At 38.0% G+C, this 27,407-nt stretch overlaps 3 protein-coding genes across 7 annotated transcripts in view; 2 read left to right on the top strand and 1 right to left on the bottom strand.

The window, feature by feature from the left end:
- Positions 1 to 4,042, bottom strand: part of dnajc13 (DnaJ heat shock protein family (Hsp40) member C13) — a 33,409-nt gene extending 29,367 nt beyond the window's left edge. For all 4 annotated transcript variants that reach the window (XR_003294727.1, XM_026291938.1, XM_026291937.1 and 1 more), the window contains exons 1-2: positions 3,880 to 4,042; positions 1,217 to 1,297 (exon numbers count right to left, since the gene is read on the bottom strand). Coding sequence is in view for 3 of the 4 variants with exons in the window: in XM_026291938.1 (XP_026147723.1) it covers positions 1,217 to 1,284 (68 nt within the window). In the remaining variant the exon portion in view is untranslated. The remainder of the gene's footprint in view (positions 1 to 1,216; positions 1,298 to 3,879) is intronic.
- A 3,471-nt stretch (positions 4,043 to 7,513) lies between these two features.
- lztfl1 (leucine zipper transcription factor-like 1) lies at positions 7,514 to 14,678 on the top strand. 2 transcript variants are annotated; one of them, XM_026292908.1, is made up of 10 exons: positions 7,514 to 7,786; positions 8,548 to 8,672; positions 8,832 to 9,026; positions 11,560 to 11,617; positions 12,107 to 12,178; positions 12,291 to 12,356; positions 12,439 to 12,516; positions 12,794 to 12,970; positions 13,469 to 13,572; positions 13,761 to 14,678. In XM_026292908.1, exons 1-10 carry the CDS (start codon positions 7,784 to 7,786, stop codon positions 13,777 to 13,779), a joined length of 897 nt encoding a protein of 298 aa, XP_026148693.1. In that variant the 5' UTR covers positions 7,514 to 7,783; the 3' UTR covers positions 13,780 to 14,678. The 2 variants fall into 2 exon arrangements, with proteins under 2 accessions (XP_026148693.1, XP_026148694.1); XM_026292909.1 differs by having other exon boundaries at positions 12,812 to 12,970.
- Positions 14,679 to 19,990: 5,312 nt separating this feature from the next.
- LOC113121946 (C-C chemokine receptor type 9-like) lies at positions 19,991 to 23,492 on the top strand. Its single transcript, XM_026292838.1, has 3 exons — positions 19,991 to 20,069; positions 20,209 to 20,258; positions 22,124 to 23,492. Exons 2-3 carry the CDS (start codon positions 20,214 to 20,216, stop codon positions 23,168 to 23,170), a joined length of 1,092 nt encoding a protein of 363 aa, XP_026148623.1. The 5' UTR covers positions 19,991 to 20,069; positions 20,209 to 20,213; the 3' UTR covers positions 23,171 to 23,492.
- The last annotated feature ends 3,915 nt before the right edge of the window (positions 23,493 to 27,407 follow it).

Genomic DNA, 27,407 nt, shown 5'->3' on the forward strand with positions numbered 1-27,407 from the left:
ATGTCGATTCAGTCAGATAAACCACCACTGTGGGTTCAAACTGCGTCACTGTGTTGTTCTAAGCGGGGCATCTCCCTCTATTGTCCACCACACATACATCAATACTTGTCTCGCCAGACACTCGAGGAAGCATTAGCAGGATGAAGCTCTGATGATGGATAATGCTCTGCTTAAGTTACCTAAGTCAATGACAGGCCCTAATGGGACAAACACATTTGGAAAGCAGGTATTGGTAATGTGATCCCCTTGGCCTATTGTTCAAATAGGAGCTTGCCTATTCTGTTAGCTTTGAGAGCCACCAAGTACAAACATAACATCCCATCTAGTTTAAGGTATACACTGTGATTTAACCATTATCTAAAAAAACCCTATTCAAAGTGAGAATTCAGATATTGTATCATATAAAATATAATTGACCAGCAAAAGCTCATAAACAAAGGACCATTCAGACATGTTGACTGTAATATACTGTACTGTTTTTATATAAATATCTTCACATAAGGATAAAGGAAGTGTTATAGCTCCACAAGACAAACTGCACATATGTGCTATGATAGTGACACTTCCTTTCTGTTCTAAATAAACAAAAAAGGAAGACAACAATTAATGAAAAAATTTGAAATCCAACACTTCCCCTACATTAATTACTTTGCAAATAATTATCAATTTTGTAAAACTTATAAAGTAACGATAAAAGGCAGATATCAACCTAGTCTATAATGGTAATGAATGTCTTATATTGAGTATGTAACATCTACTGTAATCAGCACAGTGCTAGAATGAAGGTGTTGTTTTATTCTATTACCTGATGTAATACATTGTGAGGGAACACTTGGCAGCTTTTTATGCTTTGTATCTGGACAAAAAAATGAAGGCCAGTCATCTTCCTTAAGACTAGTTCAATGCATTGTTTACTGCCTGTTTTTTGGGTTACATTTCATAAGACCTCTACAAAACGAGTCCATTGTGCTGATCTGTGACTATAGACAGTGGCCTACAGACCTCCTATCCTTAACTGAGATAAGGAAGCCAACACAATGGAATCACTGAGTCAGGATTTCAGGATTTTCCTAAACCTCCTTCACAAGGTAATGAGCTAAGAATAATGGTGCCTTGTAAACCAATATGTTACAAAGATGATATGAAATAGGCAAGTCTGTCCGGAAATATCAGGAGTGTGGTTAAAAAAATAAATTTAAAAAAAAGTATGTCTTACTTTCCCCTCCAGGAGTGTTTTGTTGTGTAGAAACAGGCCAGGTCTTTGTTGTCTTTGATGACATTCATCTTTTTACAGGACCTACAACACAGAGAAAAATAATTACCAGGACCAAACAGCAAGATTTTCTAAATATTCAACACAGAATTCAGAAAATTAAAAGCTGTAAGATCTTTATTTGGGCATCACTTGAAGGAAAGCATTATATTTTTAGTAACACGGCAAAATTATTGAGGTCTTCTCTATTGGGAAGTCACAAAATAAATTACCTGAACCCAGAAGTCCTCACTACATTAAGTTTAAGTAACACACTTACACTCACAATATACTGCTATACACACTTCACACAGTCATTCAACATTCTACAGCTAAAAGGGAAAGACTCCCACAAGACACTCCCTCTGCTACAGAGCTAATGCAGGGTAAACAGTAATTATCCAACAAGACAGATTAATGCATCCCAATATCACGGACTGATTTTTGGAACTACTGGGATAGAATATGCTCAGGAAAATCAAAAAAGAATTTTAAAAGGTCTTCCACTTCATGCTGATAGCACTGACACAAAGTCAACATAAAAGTGCACCACCAGAGCATGTGTCAATAGTCTGGTGAAAGCCACTGAGGCGCATTGATCATCTTTATATAGACATCGAGCTATGTAAAATAGTGATGTAACATAAAGGTTAAATATCATACTTCGTGCCAGAGCATTTCAAACAAATTAACATGAAGGCTTCAAAGACAAACCATTCACCAGACCATAGCCATAGACCTCTCCTGGTGTTATTACAGTCATTTGCTGGCAGCTGCGAGGAAACCTTTGTCAGCAATCTGCAAGGATCCTGGAAAAATCAGACTCCAGTTTTCCTTCCTCTCTATTTCAGCATGCACACTAGGCAGGAAGCAGCAAAATACATTGAAATTATGGAATCCAACATTCATCAATGGGGAAGAGCACCTCATGTTCAAAGAAGACAGGACACAAATACAGGCTAGTTTCAGGAGCCACACACTGACTGAGGACCTATGTGAGTGTCTATATCTCAATGACTGACCCCCTTGCTTAGGAAACAAAGGTGCAAGGAACGGTCCAGAGCAGAGTTTTGCATCAGCAGTTTTTTACAACACTAAATCATAGAGTTGCACAATAAATCTAATCCAGAGCACAATATATGTCAGCAGTGAAGAGTGTACAACATGGTGTTTTGCTGCTACAAAAGAAGGCAGTGTAGTTTTACTGTACTCTTCTGGTGAATAAAAAATTAAAAAAAAAGACAAAGCAGATTGCAGGACTGGGTCATATGATTGCCCATCCCAGCTCTTCCTGTCTGTATGCAAATCAATAGTAAATTATTCATGTGCTATGTTTGATAACAGTTTAGCAAAAGAGAAAAAAGTAAACAGGAGGAAAGTAAATATAAATGCAATGCAGTCCAAAGCAAAACACTCCGCATTTACATGATAACGTGTTCCAGACAGGTTTCACCACTTTTTCTCAAACTTTAACAAATAAACGTTTTGATCAATGCTAAGATAATCGTTACTGTTAGGTGAATATATCTGACACTTTTTACAAACATATGCTGTATACTGGCACTCAGATCCACCAAGTGGTCATGCTAATAGGATTTTAATCAGACCTCAAGGGCAACCATCTCAGTAGAAAATGTCAACCACATGCTGAAATTATTGGCTGGGCATTGACGAACAGCCACGGGTTATGTGTCCTGACAATTAACTCCTAGCAAACCCTTTTCCTACCTTGTTTTTCACAGCTGCCCTGAAAAAGAGGTAGAGCAGTTGTTTCCTAAGTATAAACCACAGGAAATCTTCAGGTACAAGGTCCAACCTATCATGTGTTATTATATCATTACATGGCTGTAATGTTTTACATCTCCAGTTCAAATTTTGTTGAATATAAAGCTACAATAGTGTAAGAAAAGCAAAGTAAAATGACATACAGAACAAAAAAGGTGAAGGTTTACAACAACGTCAAATTAAATCATTTTATACAGGCAAAAACATAAGTGCACATCATGCTGGTTTCTGTGGTGTGGTTTTCCTCTTTACAGCTTGCAGAACTAATCTTGCAAGGCCCCTGATTTATTTACCAATTATATGAAGCAATCTCTTTTCCAGGACAGGAACTGTCAGCCGTGAAACTGACCCTCACTTTAACTCGTGTGACTGCATTTGAATTGCATTGACGACTCTCTTGCAAAACTCAACCAGGTTAAACACGTGACTGCACATTTAAAGCTAGAAGTTAGACAAAAAGCGTCTTATTGAGGGTGAGCGCTGGCTCTCGATCTGTCAGGTAAATCCATGACAAGTAGCATTAACGTTACCTGGCTCTCCTGCAGCTAGCCAAACTTTGCTTCATTGCAGCAGGCCTAAACGTTTAAGTGTCCGCTTTAAAAACAAACGCAACGGCACCGTGTTGACGATGTCGATACTACTGCTCCACCTAAGTAAAACGTCACATAGCCCAGACACTCATATCCCCAGCGTTTGTTTACCAAAATGTAAAATAGGGGCTGTGGCAGGATGATGCTCGGGTAGCCACAAGCTAACAGCTAACGAGTCGCATTAGCAGCGGGGTCCGATCAACCAAACATGGAAGATGGATGGAAGCGACAAGCACTTACGACTGGATTTACCTGTAAAACCGCTATTGGGTGATATTCGTAGCCGTCCCTCAGACCCCCACCCTCCTCAAAGTGCGGCCGTGTGGTCTCAGTTTCCCCCCTGTGGTGATGAAGCTGCTCAGATATGCCGTCTTCTCCCCAACAAGTCTCAGGACGCTGCCATATTCCTGATGCTTAGAGCGTTCTCCGGCGCATGCGCAATACATGTCTGTCATGCGACTGTCAGCTGATTGGCTTATCTGGACGCGGAATTATCGCGATATCTGACTCTAGATCAGTTTGTCTTCAGGGTTTCACTGGATGGTCGCAGCCGAAACAGAGCTCGGAACAGTTATGATCTGACTGGATACTGCGGAACTGATTGAATAGGAGAATAATTTGTTTCCATTTGGAAAACAAAGGCTTAATAGTCGACAGTATAAAAAACGTACCGTAGTGGCTAAAGAAATACATTTTCTCAAATACTGTAACGTTACTTAAAAGCATTTAATTGAATCTTTGCTTTTCATGCAACTACTGCCTTACATTAGAACAGGAAACATTCTTACAGTTATTTAATAGCTAGATTTTTTGCATATAAAATATATATTTTGAATTGTGGCAGTTTAATTTATAACAAAGCATCATATTTAATGAACCAATGATATGTTTTTTGTAAATATATAATGCAATGTAAATTAAATGGTTCAATAAAAATAGGCCTTTAGGTGTCATTAGCCAAAGAGCTGATGAGTAATAATTCATGCATCCAGCTCCCAAAATGTGAGTAGGTCTGATTTTCCTAATCATTTCAAATTTTGAATAATTTTGTTTTGTTGAGACAAAGCAAAGCTTATGTAAAGTTTCACACTGCGATGGCATTTTTACAAACCCAATAAATCATTCAAAACTAATCAGCAATCTGCTAAATAATCTTTAGTGAATATAATAATTTTCTACAGTCTGATAACCCACAAGGTAGTTAAGGATGCAATTCATCTCAACCAACTGCCACAGTAAAATCCTACATATATGGATGGGTATTAATAAATGATACAGTAGGTTGACTACATGATAGTATCCCAGTGGCCATTTTTCTGCATTGATGGTTCAACAGCCTATTAGTACTTTTATTTAAGTAAAGGACCTGAACATGTCCTCCACCAATGCTAGATAGATAAAGACAGATAAAACCGAATACATTTTCTATTCACAAAGAGTCAACTTGAAAAAAATTGTCTTGGTGAATTGAACCCGATGAATAGGGAAACTGGAAAACACTTTATTTCTTCTCAGTTTCTCAGTTTTCCACTCTCTCTCCGTGTAATTTTCTTCTTGATATTTTAGATGACTTTGAAAGAATACTGAAAAGTTAATCCAACCTGTTCATTTTTTTTTAATTTGCAGGTTTTCATGTATCAGTAGTATAAAGAATATTTCTTAAAACACGTGTATTGCGCCCTCCAGGGACATGGCCTATCAATGCAACAATACCTCAGATTCAGACAGGGTACAGTATTTGCAGCATCAGGCCTACACAATGACTAAGACCAGCCAGGGTGTATAAAAGATTGAGCACTCACACATGCAACCACATTGTACTTCCATCTTTGCATTATGTCAACACTCATTGACATAATGCATTCCCTAGACCCTAATCCTAACCTTAACCATAAGAACTAAATGCCTAATGTCAACTCTAACCCTAACCTAATTCCCTCAAAACCCTCAAACAGGAGTCCGAAGGACCAGCCAAAATGACCTCACTCCAATAGAATTGTTCTCTGAAGGTTCCTCAGAAAGACAAAGTGCACACATACACACACACGCAGACAAAGTTGTATGACAAAAATAATCTGTGTAATTAAGCACCACCCCTGAATGTTTAGAGATAATGATTTGCAGAAGCATGTGTCAAGATATTATATATGAGCAGGAATATAGAGCAGCAGAGATCATTAGTTACTTTAAATCGGTAACCTGCACTTAACCCTTGTATGGTGTAATTTATTATTTCTTATTTATTCAATTCTTTGACAGTTTGCTCAAGTACTTCATAGACCAGCTGTTGAACACCAATTGTGGATCTGCACAAGAGCTAAAAATTACGTTAATAATGACAACTAACCGTAGAACAATAGTACTAACATACGAGACTCTTACAAAAACTGAGAAGCATAAACTAATACTTGGAACTCCTTCTGAATATGGTGTTAAACTAGTAGTTTCTTGTCCCTGTCTGAAATTGGATGTGACTCACCGTGATTCAAGGTAAAGGGGAAACATCCTGGCCTCTGTGACTGACTGATGTTACACACTGAACTTGAGCGGGACAGCACAGAGTGATCACATTGTGAAGCATCTGATTAAGTGACCAACCATGCGCTGCCCGTTAGTCTAATTTAATTATATCTAGAGAGACATGAGGGGAAAAAGTTTTTTTTTCCTTAGGGCCTTACCTAACAAAATGAATAGTGATGTCCTTTCGCCTTCAATGGTGGATGGAGGTTGGATAGGACCATGAATCTCTGTGAAGTTATTTGGTTCACATGAGTTCAAATAAGTTTAATTAATGGATAGGGAACCAGCTATGTTGTGTTCTGTCAGTTAATTAATTGAAACCTATATACAAATAATACTAATTCTTTTAACTGTAACTTGCAAATAAAACAAATAGTGGCATGCAATAGTGAGCTATGTGATCAATGGTGAAATGTGTTTAAAATTAAAAACTAAAATACTACAGAATATGGCAATAGTTTATGTGACAGACATGCAGTTAATCCTGGTCCAGCCATAGTAGCTCTCAGACTGTACCTTACTGTAAATAATACTTTGTTAGTGTTAATACAATAGCATGCTGTGTTCCTCTCACACTTCTTTTTTAACTAAATACTGCCATCTACTGTTGCACTATATTTTGAAGCTGGACTGATGTAATGTAGAACATTACAAAATATGTTGATATGAGTAAACACGAATGAGTAAGATTAGAGGTGATGTTGCTAAATAAAAGATAGGCCTACGACAAACTTATGTGTATAGCACAACAGGATTCTACAAGAAACTGAAGGTATGTATAACACTGTGTGTATAACACTGTGTATATGTAAATTTAAAAAACAGGATTTAAAATGACTATAATAGAGGATGAAATGAACTAAAAAAATAATGACAATAAAATGATAAATAACAGGGTGCATTAAAGTTTAATTATAGTATGAAAGTACAATATATGAAACATAGAAGTCTTAATCTTGACCTTAATTGTGACCTTAAAGAACAGTTCTAGCTGTGGGTGCATAAGCCTGAATATCTCTTCCTTATGTTTGCTTTTGATGATCAAGACAATAAGGAAACAGTGCTAAAAAATCCTATAATGAGGAAGAGCTCACAGCCACTAATCAGAACTGTATTTATTCAGTTTTCGCTACTACACAGTAGCTAGTATTTAAAATCAATTTCAGTGGAAGGATAATATCGAAATGCATTTAATTCGCGTTGTATGACCTAGTCTACTCTATGTATTTGAAATGTGGCTACTATAACAAAGCTGCTGCAATGATTTGTCTTTTATTTTAATAACGATGAGACTTCCATGTTTTACGTAGCACGGTGAACGCACCACAGTAACCAAGGTGATGACGCTATTCGCCGTTACCAAGGCGTCCTCAAGACAAACACTTAGCTAGCTGGATAGCTAAGGTTGCCAGTCTGCTAGATAATCTTATAGCTTTCAGTAGACTTCATTTAGATTCTTATCCGAGTCATACTTTAAGTACAAAAGAGTTTATTAGAACCCTTTACATTAGCTTCAAGTCTGATTGCTACGTGGCCTAAATTGGAGGTTGAAACACGCATTTTCCATTTGGATCTGCTTGGTTTAACGTCATAAGCAAGCTAATTTGGTCACGTTAACTGTAGCCGCACAGCCATCATGGTGAGTTTTCTGCTGTTATTTAACTTTTACAGGTAACTAGGCCACCCGTTTGGTTTTAGAAGTTAGCATGCTAAAAGGCTACCTCTGTTCTTAACACAGTGTCCAGCCTGGATTCAAAAACGGGTAGCCTGTTAGCAAGCATCCTCTTAGATACCAGCATGCACACGGTCATGGGTAACGGGCCCTGTCACATATTAGCAGTGGAAAATCCTCTTCAAGTTAGCTGATCAGCTAACTGTGGTCGCTATTACAGTCTCTCTCTCTCTCTGTCTTCCATGCCAATCCATCCTTCCATTATCTATACCCGCTTATTCCTAACCAGAGTCACAGGGATCTGCTGGAACCTATCCCAGCTCTCTTTGGGTGAAAGGCAGGGGTAGTTACACCCTGGACAGGTCACCAGTCCATCACAGGGCCATGCAAACTCAACACAGAAAGGCCCCTGCTGGGGACCTTCTTGCTGTGAGGCAACAGTGCTAACAGTGCCAATCCACTGTGCTGCCTTGATGCCAATCATTGCTAATTTCTTCTCTTTTGTCTCTCTTCTTTTCCTTTCGGCTGCTCCCTTCAGGGGTCGCCACAGTGAATCACCCGCCTCCATTTAACCCTATCCTCTGTATCCTCGTCACCCACACCAGCTATCCTCATGTCCTCCTTCACTAAATTCAAGAACCTCCTCTTTGGTCTTCCTCTAGGCCTCCTTCCTGGCAGCTCTAACCTCAGCATCCTTTTACCAATGATACCCTTTTGTCTCCCTGTAGGCTGAATTTGGGTTTAATGAACACCATCAGAATGAAGTCATCAATTACATGCGATTTGCACGTTCAAAAAGAGTCCTGAGGCTCAAGACGATTGACTCATGCTTTGAGGAACTCAAAGATAGCAGGTGACTGTTCATAAACAGCACATTTTGTGTCATTGTTGTTATGTAAATTTAACTATAACTTAAGACTCACATTATGTTGAAAGAAAATATAACCAATGGTTTTCAGTTCAGATGGATCTGTGATATGTATGTCTATGTGCATGTATGTTTCGTCTGAAGGCTAGTGGAGGAAACCTTCACAGTGGACGAAGTGAGGGAGATGCTGGATGGGCTGCAGGCTGTGGTGCGAGGGGAGGTGGAGATGGAGCTCATCAACACAGCACACACCAACGTGTTGCTTCTCAGACAGCTCTTCTCTCAGGCTGAGAAGTTTTACCTTCGATTGCAGAGTGATATCTCAGAACTGGAGAACAGGTGAGCTGTGAGAAAGGAAGCAGACAAAGGCCTCCTGTAATTATTAACAACATAAAATCATCTAATAAGCACTTGATGGAAGATGACGTTTTAATTTAGGATAAATGATATAATTAAAGTTTTATGGAATATACAACAACCTCACATTTACAATAGATAATATTTGTTTGCACAAAATTAAAACTCTTATGCACAAGATTAGGATTTTGGATGCAGAATGTGACATCAATGTGACAACTGAGTAGGAAGTGAGCTGTAAATAATACACGTTTGTGTACATGAGAAAAGTTCCTTCAGTTGTACAACTGACATCCTTTTCCTCAGTACTGCTTATATTTAGATTTGTTGCATGTCATGTGCCAGGCAAAAAGATCACTGACAAGCATCATGTACACACAGTGGCATAAGTTTCCTTTTGACAATGATGTTCACTTATAATATAATCTTCCACTTCACCTGCATTACAAGTTTTTTTTTTTTAGTAATCTCTAATTTGTTCTGAGCCATGCAGAGTAAAGTATCTATCACTAAGAACTCTACCTTAAAAACGATCTATATAATTTCTTTTCAGCTGTTATAGCATGTAGTGAGAGAAAACCTTCTGGCATTTGCTCCTCCTGTTCTGTTTCTCTATTATGTGAACTGTGGATGTTTAGTGACAAAAGGCAGCCTCCAGTCCAGTTGGAGACAGGCTGGACTAATTTATGGACCATAAAACAAAGGCTACAGAAGACCGAGCAGCACCAGAAGAGGTGTAGGTAGCAATGTGTCATGAGGGGGCGCAGTATCACAGACAGACACCATGACCTGTCCTATTGTCGCTTGATTTATTACACAATGTATAAAATCTTATTAAATGGACCTTTTGGTCTGATAGAATATAAGTGAATGTTAATGACTCAGTTAGTTAAGGCAATGTATCACATAACAAGCAATGTCCCTTTTGTTAATTTCTCAAATTTTATTTACATTGTTTTTCTTTCTTCTTTCATAGGAAACAGATTGATAAGTAACTGACCAAAACTAAGTAGTTACATGTCAGATTTTAAACACTTCAAAAGACATTAATCTGTGGTTTATGTTATGTACCAGCAATATCTGATAATAGTGAGGCTAATGAGTAAGAAAAACATTCAGTCCTAGCATTTTATTAGGATTTGTGCTTTTAAATTTTTTTTAATGCTTTTAATACCAGAAACACACTCCAATTTCCACACACTACAGAACTCTGCAACAGGGACCTCCAACTAAAAGTAATTCTGTTTACATGGTTTGGCACCAGTAGGAGTAAATAATAGAAAAAAAGTAATTTGTAATTTAGCTGAACTAAATCTTTAACCATCTCACCTAGCAGAATTAAATTTGCAATTTAAAATTTTCACATTATAATGCATTTACAAATTGGTATATTGTGTGAAGTCGTGTGGTCATGCACCACTGGCTTGTGACCATGTATATATATATATATATATATATATATATATATATATATAAGAGTGCCCATGCTTTTTTTATATTAAAAGCCTAAACATAGAGCAATATAGGCATACACATTTAGTACTAGTAACAAAGATAAATCATCATTTGAACTCTTGTCATACTTTGCTATCTTGGTAAATGTGAGGTTTTCACAAATATTATCAGGTCATGGAGGCTTTACAGATTAACAATAACTCACACTGACACAGTTTAGAAGAATCTGTGAATTTGTTATGAAATTATAGTCGAGTTTCTTCACATTACTGGCTTTAAAATACAAATGCAAAAATCAAACTACACGTCAAATGTTGTCACCCTGTTCCTCTTTTTTACCAGTGAAAGGAAGGAAGCAAGTCTTTTCCATGTTTTATCAGATGATCTTCAGTATCAGAGCAAAAGGTCATAAAATTACAAACATTTTCAGCAGTAAGCCAGTACTAGTTGGCCAGTTTGATCACTGTAAAGATCCAAAGTACAAAGCAGATAATATTCAGATGAACTTCATATACCTTTTGACCTTGTCTAACCTTTAACCTTGATCAAGCACTACATGTGTGAAATGTTCTTTTGTTTATAATGTGAATGTCGTGGGTGGATAAACAAATTCTGTAGCTTTTTTTTCAGGGTCTACGTGACTGATATGGTGTCTAAAGCAACGAATACGCCCCATGTTACAGTCTACGTGTGTTTGGCTGCTTTTTAAAACCACATTTAAGCTTTTCAGCGAGTTCATCTGTTCACCACAGGCATATGTCATATTTCATAAGTGCTAAACTGTCATTGTTTCCTTACAAAACAATCATAACTGCCAAATTGTAGATTATTGTAATGTCAAAAACAACAATGTAGTGGCAAACTCATAGTTGTGTCAGATCATCCCATTACACTTATTACACATTATTTTATGCATTATATTACATTACATCACAGATTATTACATTACTTTTGTTTGATTGCAACATATTTACCTTAACCTTAGTTTGCAGTTTATAGCTTCTACTTAGCGTTTCCTGATTATTCTGACTTGTCTTTTTACTCTTCTTTACCCATATAGGGAGCTGTTAGAACAAGTGGCTGAATTTGAGAAGACTGACTTTAAAACCCCTGATAAGGTGAGTATATTGTGCACCTCATGTAGATGCGAAAACATCACCATTAGTGTAGATGTCATTAATCATGTGTTCCAAGCACATTTACACCCACATAGCATTCAGTAAGAAGAGAGCAGTGCGGCACTCCTGTACATTTTAAGTAGTTTCATATGTCAGACAGGTAGCTGTCTTGCTCAGAAGTCACACATCACTGAGGCTAATGTGGTTTTATGGAGCCTTTTAAAAGAAAAACAAATCAACTGTGTAATGCAATACTTCACTCTTTCATTGGTTGGACTTTTCACACCTTCCTGAGAGGTAGGCACTGATTATTTTGACAATTTGAAAAGAAGAAAAAGACAACAAGTCTGAATGAGCATAAAAATGGCATTTGTTTTAAACAATTACATCTCTTACATACAGTAACAGAAAACGAACCTAACATGTTTTAGTCACAGAAGTGAAACCTGTTCTCTCCTTACAATTTTACAATCTTTAACTTATTTCCAGATGAACCAGGATCTAAGCAAACCCAAGTTAGCGCCACTGAATGAAGGTGGGGTATCTGAACTTCTCAACAAGGTAAAGAAACACATTGCATAGATTACATGTACAGAGTAGTTGCATAGAAAGTTGCTTAATCATTATTATGCTCCTGCATTTCTACCTTTCTATATTGTTTTTCTTTTGCCAGGAGATAGCAAGACTACAAGGGGAAAATGATAAACTGAAAGCCAGGTTACGGACTTTAGAATCCCAGGTATAAAATGTTCTCATATATATTTTATATTTTAAAGCAGACTAGTTCATAAATAATTTTAAATTCTGATTCATTTTATCAGGCCATGAGTGCTCTAGATGAGAAAACAAAGGCAGAAAGAGCCCTGAAAGACCTTAGGAAGGTGCAAGGTGAAAAGCAGGTACAGTTAAACATTTGACTTGGAAGTTAAATAATATTTGATTCTGAAAGTTTTTTGCTTTTGAGTTTGCTTACCGTTTAAACGCTTTTATTTTTTAACTCTTTTGTTTTCGGATTGGATTGCATCTGAACACCTGCTGTCATTTGCTTTTGTATGCTAACTTGGACCTAACTGGTATGTATGTAGTTGACCAAAGTCAGGATTAGAAGGGTTTTATTCTGTAGTAAAAACATGTAATAGCAATGTTTGCCATTCATTGCATCTATGTTTTATTAAGATGGCTGCCCAATCCCAGGAGATCAGCAGTCTAGAGGATACAGTAGCAGCTCTGAAGGAGGACTATGAAAAGTCTCTTAGTGTCAATGCTGCATCCCAGAAGGATCTTCAGGAGAACCTGATCTCTGCCAAACATGAGCTTCTTCGAGTGCAAGAGCAGCTGGTCTTAGCAGAGAAGGTGCATTGCTGTTGCCCTTATCTCCCTCTGACAGTAACCACTATCTAAAGTTATAACCACAGAAAGATATTTTCCTAATTAGTTTCTTATGATAGGTCATGATTTGTATTCCGACACAGATGGAGGAGTTTTGGTTATATCACATGACAGATTGTGTATTTGTATCTTTTTCTTTTTCTCGTAAGTTTGAAGTGGGCAGGGCTCAGACGATGCCACATAGATCTGTGCACCAGTTAGCAAGATTTGAATCAAAATTCAACAGATTGCAGGGTGGTTTGCTTCAATTGATCAAATCACTCTCACACAATGCTGATGAATAAAATTTGATGGTTGGAGAGTTAAACTTTAAATTAAGGATACCAAAGGATTTTTTTTTGTCTTCAGCTTTCAGATTGTCACCTGAATCATGAATAATCATGAATAATCGGTAAGTTTGTTAACAAGAAAACGCCTTTTCTATTGTTGGGATTTCATACACTGTATATGCTTTGTGCGTAGGACTTGGAGAAGAAGTTCCAGCAAACTGCGGCCTACCGCAACATGAAGGAGATACTGACCAAGAAGAATGAGCAAATCAAAGAAATGAGAAAGAGACTGCAGAGGTGAGCATCCATCAATAAGTATACATTTCTTAGACAACAATGGCATACTTAATTGTACATAAAACACTGTGGTATGTTATAAAATAACAAATAAGCAGAAGCACTGATATGGTACATTTAAATTTCTTGGTTCACTGTTTTTTTTTTTGTTTGTTTTTTTTTAAACTGATTTGTTTTGCTTGTTTCAGATATGAACCCACTGAATGAGCTCTGGTAAAGATAGCTGTCTCAACACGTGTCCAGAGGGTAAGACAGGACCAAAGGTTTTCACTGTGGTTTGGACAAGAAACCACCAGTTCCACTGATATGACACATGAAAGACTTCCAAATACTTCCACAAGGAATTGCTTTTTGATGCTTTATTTTGGCATTTTCAGTAGTTCCTGGCTTAAGTGAAGAGCGGGGTTAATAGAATAGCATGGGGCTAACAGTACTCACAGCTGAATACACAAATTAAATTATAAAACTGATAGACTTCCTCAGCTGTGCTTTTATTCTAGGTCCCAGGTTGGAGCTCACTTATGGTAGCTAGTGGACTTTCCTCTGCTCTATGCAATTAGTGTCATTTCCATGTTTGATGAGGCCTTGTCCATTTATTGAATTGAACAGGTAACACTGAAGCTTTGAAATCTTATCTACCAGATGAGTGTGGGTAATTATTGCTATTTTGCCAATCAGTAGTATTAGTGGACTATCTCATAGTCAGAATTCAATCCATTATTGAGAGTTTCAGCCAAACCTTAACCTAGTTTAATTAGCTGTCATTTCTTACCAAAACATTTAGTAGGATTTCACACAAGATATTTCCAGTGATGTAACATTCTGTGAAAGTGCGATCATTGAGCAGATTTGTACATTTATTTTTTTCTGATATAGATATTGAACTAGATCAATTTCCCTGCTTACGTAAAACTGGTATAGAATATTTTTGTCTGGAAATGGTGTACTTTTTCTATTGCTGTGGGTGATGGAGAGTAAAAGAAAAACATAAATATATACATGATGTTTATGAAATATTGCCCTTGTAGAGTATGATACAGCTACTCTATATTACACTAGATGTATATTTGTATGTATTGTAGTATGGGTTAATAAAAGCTGCTACCATATAATTTCAAGTCTGGAGATATTCCTGTTTAAAAACAGGGTTATTGAGGAAAAGCTCTTCAGACACCTTTTAAAACAATAAAAACATGGATGAATTGTAAATTCTCATGCAGAAATAATGTATAGGGCATATTCAGATAGATTGCTTGTCTTTCCATAAACTGGGAAAAAACTCATAACATAAGAGTCCATGGTCTTGTGACCTTATCTCGGATCTAAGTATTATCTGGAGTTGTTGCGGATTGCTTCATTGTTAATCACTATGTAGATTTACAGGGAAGGATATTTATGAATGCTTGTCTCTTTTTTCAAATATATCCTTTTGTAATTTCTGTTTGACGGACCAGAGCTTAGAGTGCCCTTTATTTCTTAATCATCCTGAATGAAGTCAGCATTGGATTGGATTGTGAATTCAGCAACATAGGGAGATATTTGTAACAAATACAAGGTATGTTATGTTTATGCTTTATTAGGAATGCATATGTAGAGAGAATAGTAAATGTCCTGCAATAGGTCCTTAACTAGAGTAGAGATACTTCTGTTCTGCTTGTTGCATGGTGGCCCACCAGAACACAGCAAACTTATGTTAAATTGCAATTTTTATATGTCAGAACAGTCCAGGGTGGGATATCAGATTCACAGATTTTTCCAACAGTAAGTGAGACTATTGACATGGTATATTTATTGGTTTTTATAATTTAATGTGAGATTTGCCAATTTAGTAAGAAAAGACACCAAAATGTCATCTCTGTTTGAACTGATTAAACATTAGGGAACCAGAAGTGTCATAAGATCACGATATATATCCTTCAGCTATTTAATATCAAAACTCTACCATAGATTATTGACAAGCTAATTATGGTTGTGTTGTATTTTTTGTTTTTGCTTCAAATTTAATTTCTTTATCCACTCCCTCTGCTGTTTAAGGTCCTGGGGAAAAAAAAGTTTTTGCCTTGGCTTTGATAAGAGTCTGATAGTGGCAGAGTAAGAAAAAAAAGTGGTCACCAGTCAGTTAACCGTCAACTCCTTGTTGTTTTCAGTGAAACTCTTCAAGCCACAGTATGTCCTGAGTTAAACCTGTGTTGCTTTCACATCATGTGCAGGAGTTGTATACATTGTGTACCTTTTTTTCTATAGGTGCACAAAAAAGGGGTGGAGGGAAAAGAGCACCAATGAAAAAAACACATACGCTTATGACACTAAAACAGTAGTCCTTAAAACATGAGGTAAAAGTGGTACGAAAGGGTGTTTCTTTTCTTTCAATTTCTTTATTCCCATACCAAAACAAAGACCAGAAAATTGTTATTGTTTTCAATTGCGTGCTTACAGTATGTATGTGAATCTATATATGTGTGTGGATCTGTTTCTTATTAGTAGCAATGGAGAGCAACCACCATAGGAAAACAGATTATTTCAAATAGGATGCAACCACTGAACAGTTGTCTACCAGTGCATGAAATAAATCACTGCAAGCAGGTACACGGGAAGTGGTGATTTGTCTGTCAGTACCAAATTTAAGCTTGTGGCAGTGACAGTACTTTCCCACAATATGGGACAAATGTTAATACATGTAGCTTCCTGTTCACAGACATGGCATCAAAGGGGTTTTCTCAGTTTCACTTCAAAACAAAAGCTTTTTTTTTTGGCTTGTTCTTGAGAATCAACCAGTAGACCCTTGCTTGTGAGAGTTTTGCACATTTAAATAGAGTTTGGCAATGTAGGTGATGTCCAAAGTATACTATGTTTAGAAAAGAAGGTGAGTTTTAGAGTAATAAAAGATAGATTTAACCTTTTGGTCTTTCATTACAAGACCCAAAGAAGTAAGATGATGTATTTTAAAGGAAGAAATAAAACATTGGGGCGGCACAGTGATTTAGCGGTTAGCACTCTTGCCTCACAGCAAGAAGTGCTGGGTTCGAAACCCATCAGGGGCCTTTCTGTGTGGAGTTTTCATGTTCTCCCTGTGCTTGTGTGGGTTTTCTCCAGGTACTCTGGTTTCCTCCCACAGTCCAAAAACATGTATGTCAGGTTGATTGGTGACTCTAAATTGCCCATTGGAGTGAGTGTGAGTGTGTGAGGTTGTTTGTCTCTATGTGGCCCTGTGATGGACTGGGTGGTTTAGCTTGAAAACACACTATACAAATTGGCACTAAACACAAAGTATACATGAGGCTGATGCAAATCATTGCACGTTGCAATAGGAATAGTCCAAAATATCGGCTGACACACTGACCTACATTGCGATCTCTCTAGAGCCACACTCTAGAAACACAAGGTTTTTTTTTAAGGTTTCTGAGTGGGGGCTAATAGTGCAAGTGGGGGTGGACATTCTTGGGCCTTTTCTGACAACCATTGGTACTAAGAAAAGCTGGTTGAGGAGATGTTTAGGGTAACAGCCAAGCTTTATAGTGACCAGGTATAGAGCTTCGACTTTTTCAGCAAGGTCTGCGGTCAGGTCAGAGTGCAAAGGACAAGAATACCACTGCTACACCCACAAAGCAATGGTTAGGTCAGTCTGGGATTCAAATCAGAGAGTACAGAGGATGACCTATATCAGTAGAAGAACTGTGAGATATTCCCCACAGTGCCTGGATCCAGCTCTGGATCAACCTTCCTGCCAAGTACAGTGGACAGAGGAGCACTGTTGCCTTTTAAAAGGCAAAGGGTGGACACAGCAAATATTGTTCTGAGTTATCTGTTTACTGCAATAAATTAATAGATAAAACGTGTTTTTGCATTATTTTTGAAAGCATTCTTTTTGTACTAGCTAATGTGCCTAAAACATCTGCATCATATTCTATGCATATTTTCAGACCTTGTGTAATAGTTGGTCCATACCCCAAACACAGCAAATTAGCTAATCAGGTGCTTGCCAGTCAGATGATCCAACTGGAGCTATAAACAGGAAACACCAAAATAAAAGAGAATCAAACACTTGTGACTTAGTTCTAACATATGACCGTAACATAGGCTCCTGTACTATTCATGCTATTCATGCTGCAATATCTTAAGCGTAAATCACTTATGTGCATTAAAACTAAAGTACGGTGAATCTGGCATCTTCTCTGCTCTTGCAAGGACCAAAAATAAATTTCCATCTCTGACCTTTGTGGATTATAAGGCTTTTAAAGCCTCTTTGTTTTCTAAGTCATGATAGAAAGGGCCATATACCTGTTCCTCTGGAATGGTTACATCTATTGTGTACAGAAATGTGTTTTTCAGGTGAAACATGAGCATATCCCAGCAGTGGAAATACATTTCCTCTTGGGAAAATGAAGGCTATCTATCTTTACACAGAGTTAATACTGAAAATCACTTCAGCCCTCAGCAAACCAAACAGAAATAACAATAGGATGTCAGTTAATTTAATTTGAATCATTACTTTGATTAATGGACATATTATTATTAGAATATTGACTTCACTGGATAGTGCTTGCCCTCATTTTGTCATATGTTGATGTCAGAGTTGTGATTACTCTTGTGCTCTAACCAGACACACAGACCACAGTGCACATCTAAGGACAGCCCACTTTGCAAAGATAAAAGTGCATCATGCATACGTATAATCTTTGGCTGGGCATCTGATGTGAAACCTTTTTCTGTTTTTATTTATTAATGAACACATTTTTATAACTTTTTGCAGTATGATGCACAGTCTATTTTATACAGACTGGGTTCACAGATGAGAATAATGCAGTAAATCAGCTGCACTTTGGCAGTTGGTGAGTGAAACCTCTGTCAGCCACTTTCTTCTGCAGCTTGTTCCCAGATAGAAAATAATCTGATCGTGACACAGCCGTTTCCGTGTGTTATACCATGACTGAAAATGAGAAATGCAACCAACAATTGGTAGAAATCCGAAGAGCTGATGGCCCACAAACTCAGTCTCTAGTATTGAGTGTTCATGATGTGCTAAAACTGAAAAAGTTAAACACAGCAGAATGAATGCGTGAAAGGGTAAGCACCTAGTTTGTCCTACAGACATAATGAACAAGAGCCAAAAGCGCTTCACAAGACTCCCACTTACAAGGCATGTTATCAGAAAACTCCCTTCCCTTAACTAATAAAGACTGAACCTATGTCATTGCTGGCTTAAATGTAGTCACTTTATTCATGCCCCTTTCTAATCACATGTTGAGTTTGTTTTTTGCTGTGGTTTGAGCTTCAGATGAAGAAGTTAACGTGACAGGGACTTTCTACCTTGCTGTGTGACGTTTTGACATTTCATTAATTTCCTTTGGGTCATACCAAGGAACTGTGCCATTCCCTGTTTTCACAGAAATGGTAATACTTTGTAATACAGCTGGAAATTGACAGTGCAATTTTATTATATGCATGAGCTACTAATAAAATACTTACTGGTTCCTACTGGTACTTTGAACATTTTATGATAAGGTCCTAAATTAAACTTTAGTTAATTTTTATAATTACTGGATACCTACAGTATGTGATACAGTCCACAAAACTGAAATTTGTGGACTGTATAATATTATTTTGTAACTACGTGAATTCACCTACCAGCCAGTTAGCTTGTCTCAGCATGTAATCGAGAAATGGAGAATGAACTAGCCTGGTTTTGTCCAGCTCCTCTAAGGTTGACTGGTAAACACGTCACACCTTGTTTGGCTAATCCATCAAAAACCCAAGACGTGGTAACTTTGTGGAGCTGTCTGCCCTGAGTCTTTATGCTAAGCCAACCATCTCTTGGCCCCCAGCTTCAATACTTTTACTGTAGAGTAATGACAGTGGTGAGTCGTTTTATCTGTCTGTCAGACATTTTGGGAACTATGACTCAGTGTTTGAGCTTTTGACAGCTAAAACTGCTATGAAACAGTGGGGCTTACAACAACACAACATCCTACCTCATTCAGGTTCGGACTTCAATAACACCTCATAGTTTTCAGTTTCAGGTATCACTCATCTGTGGTGTTGAGTCCTCCACCTGTGTACACAAAGTGTGTCAAAAATGTGCTTTGAATTGAAATTTAATCGGCTGTGGAGGGCATGTGGGTGTAGTATTTTGGTTGAAGTCTGCTGGCCATGGTTCACTGGGTAAAGTCTAAAGGTCAGAGCATCCTATGAAAATAGCTCACTGTTGTCACTGCTCAAATATCATACTTCGAAACCACTTGTCTTACAGTTTTGTGTTTGTAGTAGTTGTAGTGCTGCATAGCCGCATTTAAGGTAAACAATGTGCTGCACAGAGGATTGTGCATTGCTCTATTTCTGCAAACTGAGGCAGAAGGGAATGATGCTGATCAGCACGTGATCCTGTGGTGAAAGGGAAACCATATAAATATGAAGATGAGACTAGCTGTCAAATGTAGCATACTACCCAGACAGAGAAAGAGAACTGTGAATGAGAGGGTGCTCTATTTATCTCTGAATAGGTAAGAGATTTACTGAATTGCCTTTAATTTTTAATTTCCCAACATATGTTGTATTTATTCATATTTTAGACTAGATTTTTAAAATATTAAAAACGTTTTGCTGTGTTCTCTTTTGTTAATATCCTCCGGTTCTTTGTAGATAACATGGATGTTCGAAATGTGACCATGGAAACTGATTATAGTGAATATGTAAGTATTACTTTGAGATCATTTTCAATTGTGATGACAGCTCTCACAAAGCAGTATATAGTGTATGATTCACTACAAGAAATGTCATGATGCTACATTTGTCTTTAGTGCAGTGTTAATTTATTGTGCTGTATCTAAAGTATATTTTTAAGACTAAGGTAAAACACTGTCACTGACGCTTTAAATCAGTCGGTGCACATGGCACACAGTCCTTACATGATATGTTATCTTTTTTTGTAGTTAAATATTTACCCTGTAACATTTACCTATCCCTGGATAATTCCATGACCCAGGTAGAGTAGATTTATCAGAGGCAGACATCTGTAGGATACTCAAATGCCACAGTCAAGACTCACAGTCGTATCAGCAACACATTTTCCACTGTTTATGTAAACCGAAGCCCTGGCTTCGCTCAGGTGTATATCTCTGGCCTACATCTAAACCTGATGCTTCTGGGGTACTGAGTTCTGCTGTGGGCCCCTTTCTGGAGCCCCTCAGGATCGTTTATCCCCCCACCCCCCTGAGGCTTGGATAGCAGCAGGAAGTTGTGCAGCAGTGTGGTTTTGCTGGCACAGCCTCAACACCTGCACCTGAGAGCAGCTTGTACGTCACACACAGTGTTTGATGTCATATCAATGTAGCCCCACTAAAAGTATGTTATGTTATGAAACCCTGAAAGCAGTTAGCGTGTTGGGTAACAAGGACAGAAAAACACAGTATGCCTGACAGGAAATGAAAATGAGAAAAAAGAGGCAGTGTATCTGCATGCAGAGACCTTCAGTCGGCTTTAAGAAATAAGGGAATAGATGAGAAATTCCAACCTGGGTTTAAATCGAGACAGCATAGACACAGCTCTGTTGCATATTTGTAATTTATATTTGAATTGCTATGGATGCTGATAGATGATTCTCTTAGTTATCCTTGATCTCATAGCAGCATTTGACACAGTTATGCACAACATACTCCCCTCAGGTTTTGACAGCAACTTGGTATTCAAGGAAAGACCCTTAAATGGTTCAGATCATATTTGTCTCATAGAACCTGTGCAAATACATATTGGTGGCTCCTCATCTTCTACAGCCGTCCTTATCATCATATGTCCTTATCATCATATGTCCTCCAGGGTCTGACACTGTTCTCTTTAAATGTTCTCCTGTTGGATTCTATTGTGAACAAATTTGGCTTTTCTTTTCATCTTTAAGCTAATGATATGCATATTAACTTCCAGATTACAGCTATCAAACAACTTCTTTCATTTAAATGAAAAAAGGCAGAATGTATCATTATGGGGGACAGTGACTTCTCAGGTGGCTGATCTCTTGAGATGGGCTCTTTGGTTTTGTATATGAAATCAATAATTAGGAATTTGGGAGTTTTACTTGATTGTGAAATTACATTTGCTAACTGGGTTTTATCAATTGTGGCTTCTGAGTGGGCTCAGGTCTTTTTTTTTTTTATCTGGACACAGCTGTTCATGCTTTTGTGACTTCTAGACTATTGTTGTGAAATTGTATTGCGAAATACATCACGCTTAACCAGTTTCTCTCCAAACCCTTGTGAATGCAGCAGTTCACCTCGTTACCACAACGCCAAGAGTATTAGAGTTGATCACTGTACGTTGTTTATTTTTGACAATGTTTTCGTTTTAGAAATTTGTCTGCATTGTATGATTTTTGTGAAATTTTATTTATACATTATGTTTGTACAGCACATTGGTCGACGTGCTGTCGTTTTTAAGTGCTTTATAATTCAATTTGATTGAATTGATAATAGTGCTTATTCCACCAAATGTCTGTTGGGGTGGGGGAGGGGCTCTTTCTTTAACACAGCATTAAGATAATCTGTTTCTCTGTTTTTAAATGCAGACCACTTCTGACTACGCAGACTATGATACAACTGAAATCACAGGGATGTGTGATAAAAGCTCAGTCAGGGAATTTCGTGGGCATTACGAACCGCCTCTGTTCTCGATCATCTTCATCCTCGGTGCTGTGGGCAACCTGATGGTGGTTTGGATCTATACCACTGTGCGCAACCGCCTGAAAACAATGACTGATGTGTACCTGTTAAATCTGGCTGTGGCTGACCTCCTCTTCCTGTGCATGCTGCCCTTCAGGGCTGTCGATGCCATCAGGGGCTGGAACTTTGGAATCAGTCTATGCAAAATGGTGGCTGCTGTCTACAAGATCAATTTCTTCAGCAGCATGTTCCTTCTCACATGCATTAGCATCGACCGCTACATCGCTATCGTACAAGTCATCAAGGCCCAAAACCTTAAGAAAAAGAGGTTATTCTACAGTAAACTGGCTTGCTTAGGTGTCTGGATTGTCTCCACTTTGCTGGCCCTCCCTGAGTTTATCTTTGCTCAAGTCAAGCAGAACCAAGGGCAGTCCTTCTGTATTTTGGTCTACTCAAACAACATAAACAACTGGACTAAGATCCTGGTGCTGTGTCTGCAGATCTGCATGGGTTTCTGCTTTCCTCTACTGGTTATGTTCTTTTGTTACTCTGTCATCATCCGCACACTTCTGCAGGCCAAGAGCTTTGAAAAGCACAAGGCCCTACGTGTCATCTTCGCTGTGGTGTTTGTGTTTATCCTCTCGCAGCTGCCTTATAATAGTCTTCTGATAGTGGAGGCCATCCAGGCAGCTAATACTACCATCACAGACTGTAATACTGTAATTGGTTTTGATGTAGCCGGACAGGTAGCCAAGAGCTTAGCATTTACTCATGCCTGCCTGAACCCATTCCTCTATGTCTTCATTGGAGTTCGTTTCAGACAAGACCTCTTAAGGATTGCAAAGACATGTGCTGGTGGTCTGGGCAAAGGGGGACTCAATAAAACACAGACAATTCCCAAACGTCCCTCTGTCATGTCAGACACTGATACTACTCCTGCCCTTTCCATATAAATGCACAATGTCCTAAAATCCTAAATCTGACCCATGAACCTATAATATAGTACCTTAAGCATTACTTGCTACCAGCAGAACAATCAAAGCAGCATTACAGTAGTTGGAGTTTATATTCATTACATTCATTTTCAGGCAGTCAAAAATACAATTCTCTCTGGAATAACCCCATAAACTGTAAATGTGTGTAAATAATTTGTGTTTGTATTTTTACATTGGTTCCGTTGTGTGCAGCAGTAACAGAATAAAACAAGTGTTTGTTTTTTTTTATTATTATTTTCATGTAATTCAACAATTAAAAATGAGAAAAATCTACAGCATACTGCAGTTGTCTTTATTGCTATTAAATCCATCCAGAACAAAAACAAGAGGGAAGGAGGTGCAGCCACTGTTTTAAGTATAATAGTATAAATAAATGATTTTTGTTGCTTTTGTATTGACTATACATGGGAAAGTATTCAAAAGCTTTCACCGGTGTAACGTACCTAATGTGGTGGGAAACACGCTTGAATGTGGCTAGTCCAATCCACAATGTTTTCGGTCTGAGTAGATGTCCTCCTGTTGACAGTCTGCTATTGTCTGTGCTGATGCTCTTAACTGCTGAGTCTTGTCTGAGTCTGGCAATGACTTGGCAGTTTCACAAGAAGTACCCGTTCAAACTGGCATGCAATAAGTTTCCCACATTGGCTTTAGCCAGGTGGCAAACAGGCAGACAAGTGTCACTCTATAAAACTTTGCATGTCTCAGCTTTACTTTGCTATATAGGATTTCAGTTTTAACAACTTCAAAGAGCAGCACACTTATTTCTTGGATATTTTTCAGTAAAAAGTGAAATTCAGTTCAAAATATTTGTTTTGGCCACTACCAATAAAAACCTGAAAACATAAATGGTGGGCTGATGGCCTGCTTTTTACCTCTATTTGATGGGTGAGCTGTGGGCGATAAGCCCCATATGTTCCATATTCACAGTTTCATGACACCACCAGATTCACCACTAGATTCAATAAAAAACATCTGATAAAATCTGAAATCCCTGAACAAAAGTAGATTTAAATCTGTTTGAGGTTGAGGTTTGCAGCCTGGCTTGTTATATCTCTGTTTCTATCACAAAGAAACACACACTCCACCCAATATTTACACATGAAATAGTGAAAGACATAAAGTAACACTAGGCCTGTGTGCTTGTTAGGTTAGGGTGTTTGGTTAGGGTGTAAACTTTTTGTTTAGATATGGAAATTAAATGAAAGGATCTTTAAGGTGAATTTTGTCAGATGCTATTGTTTATCTACATGCACATTACAGGGAGAAAAGACAGATGAAAGAGGAAAACAGAGAAAGATCACAAGGTGCATGTTAACTACATTGTAGCACATCAACAATAAAAAACAAAACCTGTACTGTTATTGTGGTCACTGAGGTTGTGCCCAGACATCTGCAGCCTACCTGCTGAATTCAGGTGAGACCACAGAGACACTTTTATTTTCTTTCTTTAAATGTGTTCCTTCCTCTCAAAGCAGGAAATCATCATTCAATAACAACATGCTCCCGCTCAACTGCAGAACTGAGGCCTCACTATGGATGCTTTCATGGACTTTTGCAGGTGCCTTGAATCTGTCTTACCAAAACGCAGTGCTAATGCCAATGTACTACTCAGTTAAACTCTGAATGGATTTGTATATTGCTGTTTAATCTACATACTTTGCTTTAATTCTTGCATGTTAATGTAATATAAATCTTGTCTTTTTAAACGTACATAGAGTAGGAGCCATAGACCATCTGATAGTCTGGCAGCCGACTACTGTTGTATCCCACACTTCTTTACAAAGGAGGAACACAAAAAAAAGTGTCATATCCTGTTACAAAATGCTTTTTATCATGCTAACTGACATGTGGTCTGTGTTGGAGGAGAGTTTGTATTGTGTGAATAAATCAGTGGATTTAGTTTGACCCTAGCTAAATACAGACTAAGACATAAATACACCATGTGAGTTGAACAACTCATTCCTGTGAGGGTCACCTGTGAATCACAGGGTTTGGACAAAATAAACAACATACAATATGATGCACTATAACACCGAATAATTTGTGGCCAACTATTTATCGTAAGAAACATTGTACACAGCGAATGGTTTTACAACGGTTGCATTGGATTGTCTTAAAACAGCAGTTCCCAGATGTAAATTCACAATCCCATTGGCTCAACTACCCCTTTTATGTATTTGTTGTTTTGATAGTCTCTGTTGGATCCTTGACTAATCAGTCAATATTCTTTCCCACTTATGTAATTTGGGGCAGCAAAAAATATTTATCAACTATTCATCTATTTATTAGTCACTATCTGTTATCTGTTTTCAGTGGCTTTAAAAAAAAAAAAATTCCATGCTTGAATCCCACTCAGCCTGGGGCCTTTCTGTGTGTAGTTTGTGTGTTCTCCCCCGGTCTGTGTGGGTTTTCTACAGGCACTCCAGCTTCCTCTCATGCTCCAAACACATGCAGGCTGGGGTTAGGTTAACTAGTGACTGTAAATTGTCTGTAGGTGTGAAAATGAGTGTTTGACTGTCTCTATGTGATAGACTGGTGATCTATCCAGTGTGTAACCTGCTTCTTGCCCACTGTCAGCTGGATCTGGATCCTGCCAACACTTATATAACTTTACTAATATATTGATCAGGCCATGGGTTGGACATGGGAACATTTGACCATTGGTTATAAACACTAAGTTTCCTTTATACATGTATATCTATTTGTTTATTTGATTTATTTCAACATACAGTATGTGTTGTACAGTATGAATTGCAAAAGTGCCAGAAAAAAAGAAACCAGATTATATTATATGTTTTAAGAAATCCTTTAAGTTTCCCAGGACCCATTTAAAATATTGTATTTAAAAAAAATCTTAAACTAGAGCTGTCAAATAAATCTATTATACTAAAAAGTATTTGTCATTTGAAATGTATTGGAGAAGGATAAACTCAAGAAAAGTAAAAAATCACAACAATTTTTATTTTCTGTTTGTGAATTCATGTTCATGTTCATGTTGATGAATTGCATCAACCAGACTGATGTTGTGTTAGAACGTGCAATGTAAACTTTTATTTATTTTGTAGTGGTATCATTCCAACCACAAGGTGGCATAGCCTGCACAGTAGAAGTAAGCCCATGACTTGAGCTCCAGTCAGAGTCACCAGCAAACACACAAGTTGCAAATGAAAATAACCCCATCTAGTGGTGATCTGAATGCGAGACCTTGTGTAGGCAGCGCAGGACATCAAGTTTCAAGTTCATGAGGTTGTTCTTGTAAAAGAATCTCATTCCCAAAGAGCTGCTAATAGACAGGCAGATTGATTGTATGCATTGCTAATATTCCACTTTCCTCATTATCCCACAACTCTGAAGTACCACAGTAATCACCACTGGGGAAAACAGTAAAAAGTAAAAAACTGAGCAGGTCTGGATTGTGTGGTGAAGAATGTGAAAGACTCACAAGTAGAACAGCACCTGTGGTTTGGGAACACCCCATCCATCTTTCTGCACAGAGGGACTAGTGTGTGTGTGTGTGTGTGTGTGTGTGTGTGTGTGAAGGAGATGTGAGAGAGAAAGAAAAAGAGGGATGGAGGTAGGACATGATACAGTCTGTGAGTAATAGCTGAGCCAAAGCGAGCATATGTGACCCACTGTCACTGAGCGGCCTACAGTCTGGTTTTGTGGACCATAGTAGATCTCAGGAACAGTAGTTTATATATCAACAATGACCTAGTGGCTTTGAGCACTATTTGCTACTGTAACATGAAAGCTAAGGTAACTGTAAAATAATAAGACATAATATTTTGTCTTAGAGAGGAAATCAATAAGGAAAGCTATTCTCTGTCCAAGCTAACATGATGTTCGAAACACTCCTCAGCGTAAAAACGTAATAAAACCTGGACCTCCACAATTCCAGCCCAAACAGGGAGCCTCTTATCATCCACCATCTCTCCCACAGCTAATATTTCACTTCAGCTCCTGGTCCCACAGACTGAGAGACGTTTCCATTTCATGTCAGTCATTTCCAGGCCTGTGTGTTACCTGTGTGGTGATAAGTGTTTGACTGACTGGGAATGTCGTTAGTCACTGTCCAGCTGCGAGTGACAGCCACAGATTGACGCTGATGATGAGAGTAAGAGGAGAGGCCTGGTGTGTTCTGGCACAACAGAAAACCCATGGTTTATATAGGTCTATAGAAACACATTTACAGACC

This window comes from Mastacembelus armatus, chromosome 20, assembly GCF_900324485.2.
Source record: "Mastacembelus armatus chromosome 20, fMasArm1.2, whole genome shotgun sequence".
Taxonomy (NCBI): domain Eukaryota; kingdom Metazoa; phylum Chordata; class Actinopteri; order Synbranchiformes; family Mastacembelidae; genus Mastacembelus; species Mastacembelus armatus.

Excerpts from the sequence above, each read along its gene's own strand:
- LOC113121946 (XM_026292838.1), top strand. The coding sequence starts at position 20,214 with ATGGATGTTCGAAATGTGACCATGGAAACTGATTATAGTGAATAT. Across the intron at positions 20,259-22,123 it reads AAACTGATTATAGTGAATAT|ACCACTTCTGACTACGCAGA; the intron begins GTAAGTATTACT and ends TTTTAAATGCAG.
- lztfl1 (XM_026292908.1), top strand. Across the intron at positions 9,027-11,559 it reads ATCTCAGAACTGGAGAACAG|GGAGCTGTTAGAACAAGTGG; the intron begins GTGAGCTGTGAG and ends TTACCCATATAG. Across the intron at positions 12,971-13,468 it reads AGCTGGTCTTAGCAGAGAAG|GACTTGGAGAAGAAGTTCCA; the intron begins GTGCATTGCTGT and ends CTTTGTGCGTAG.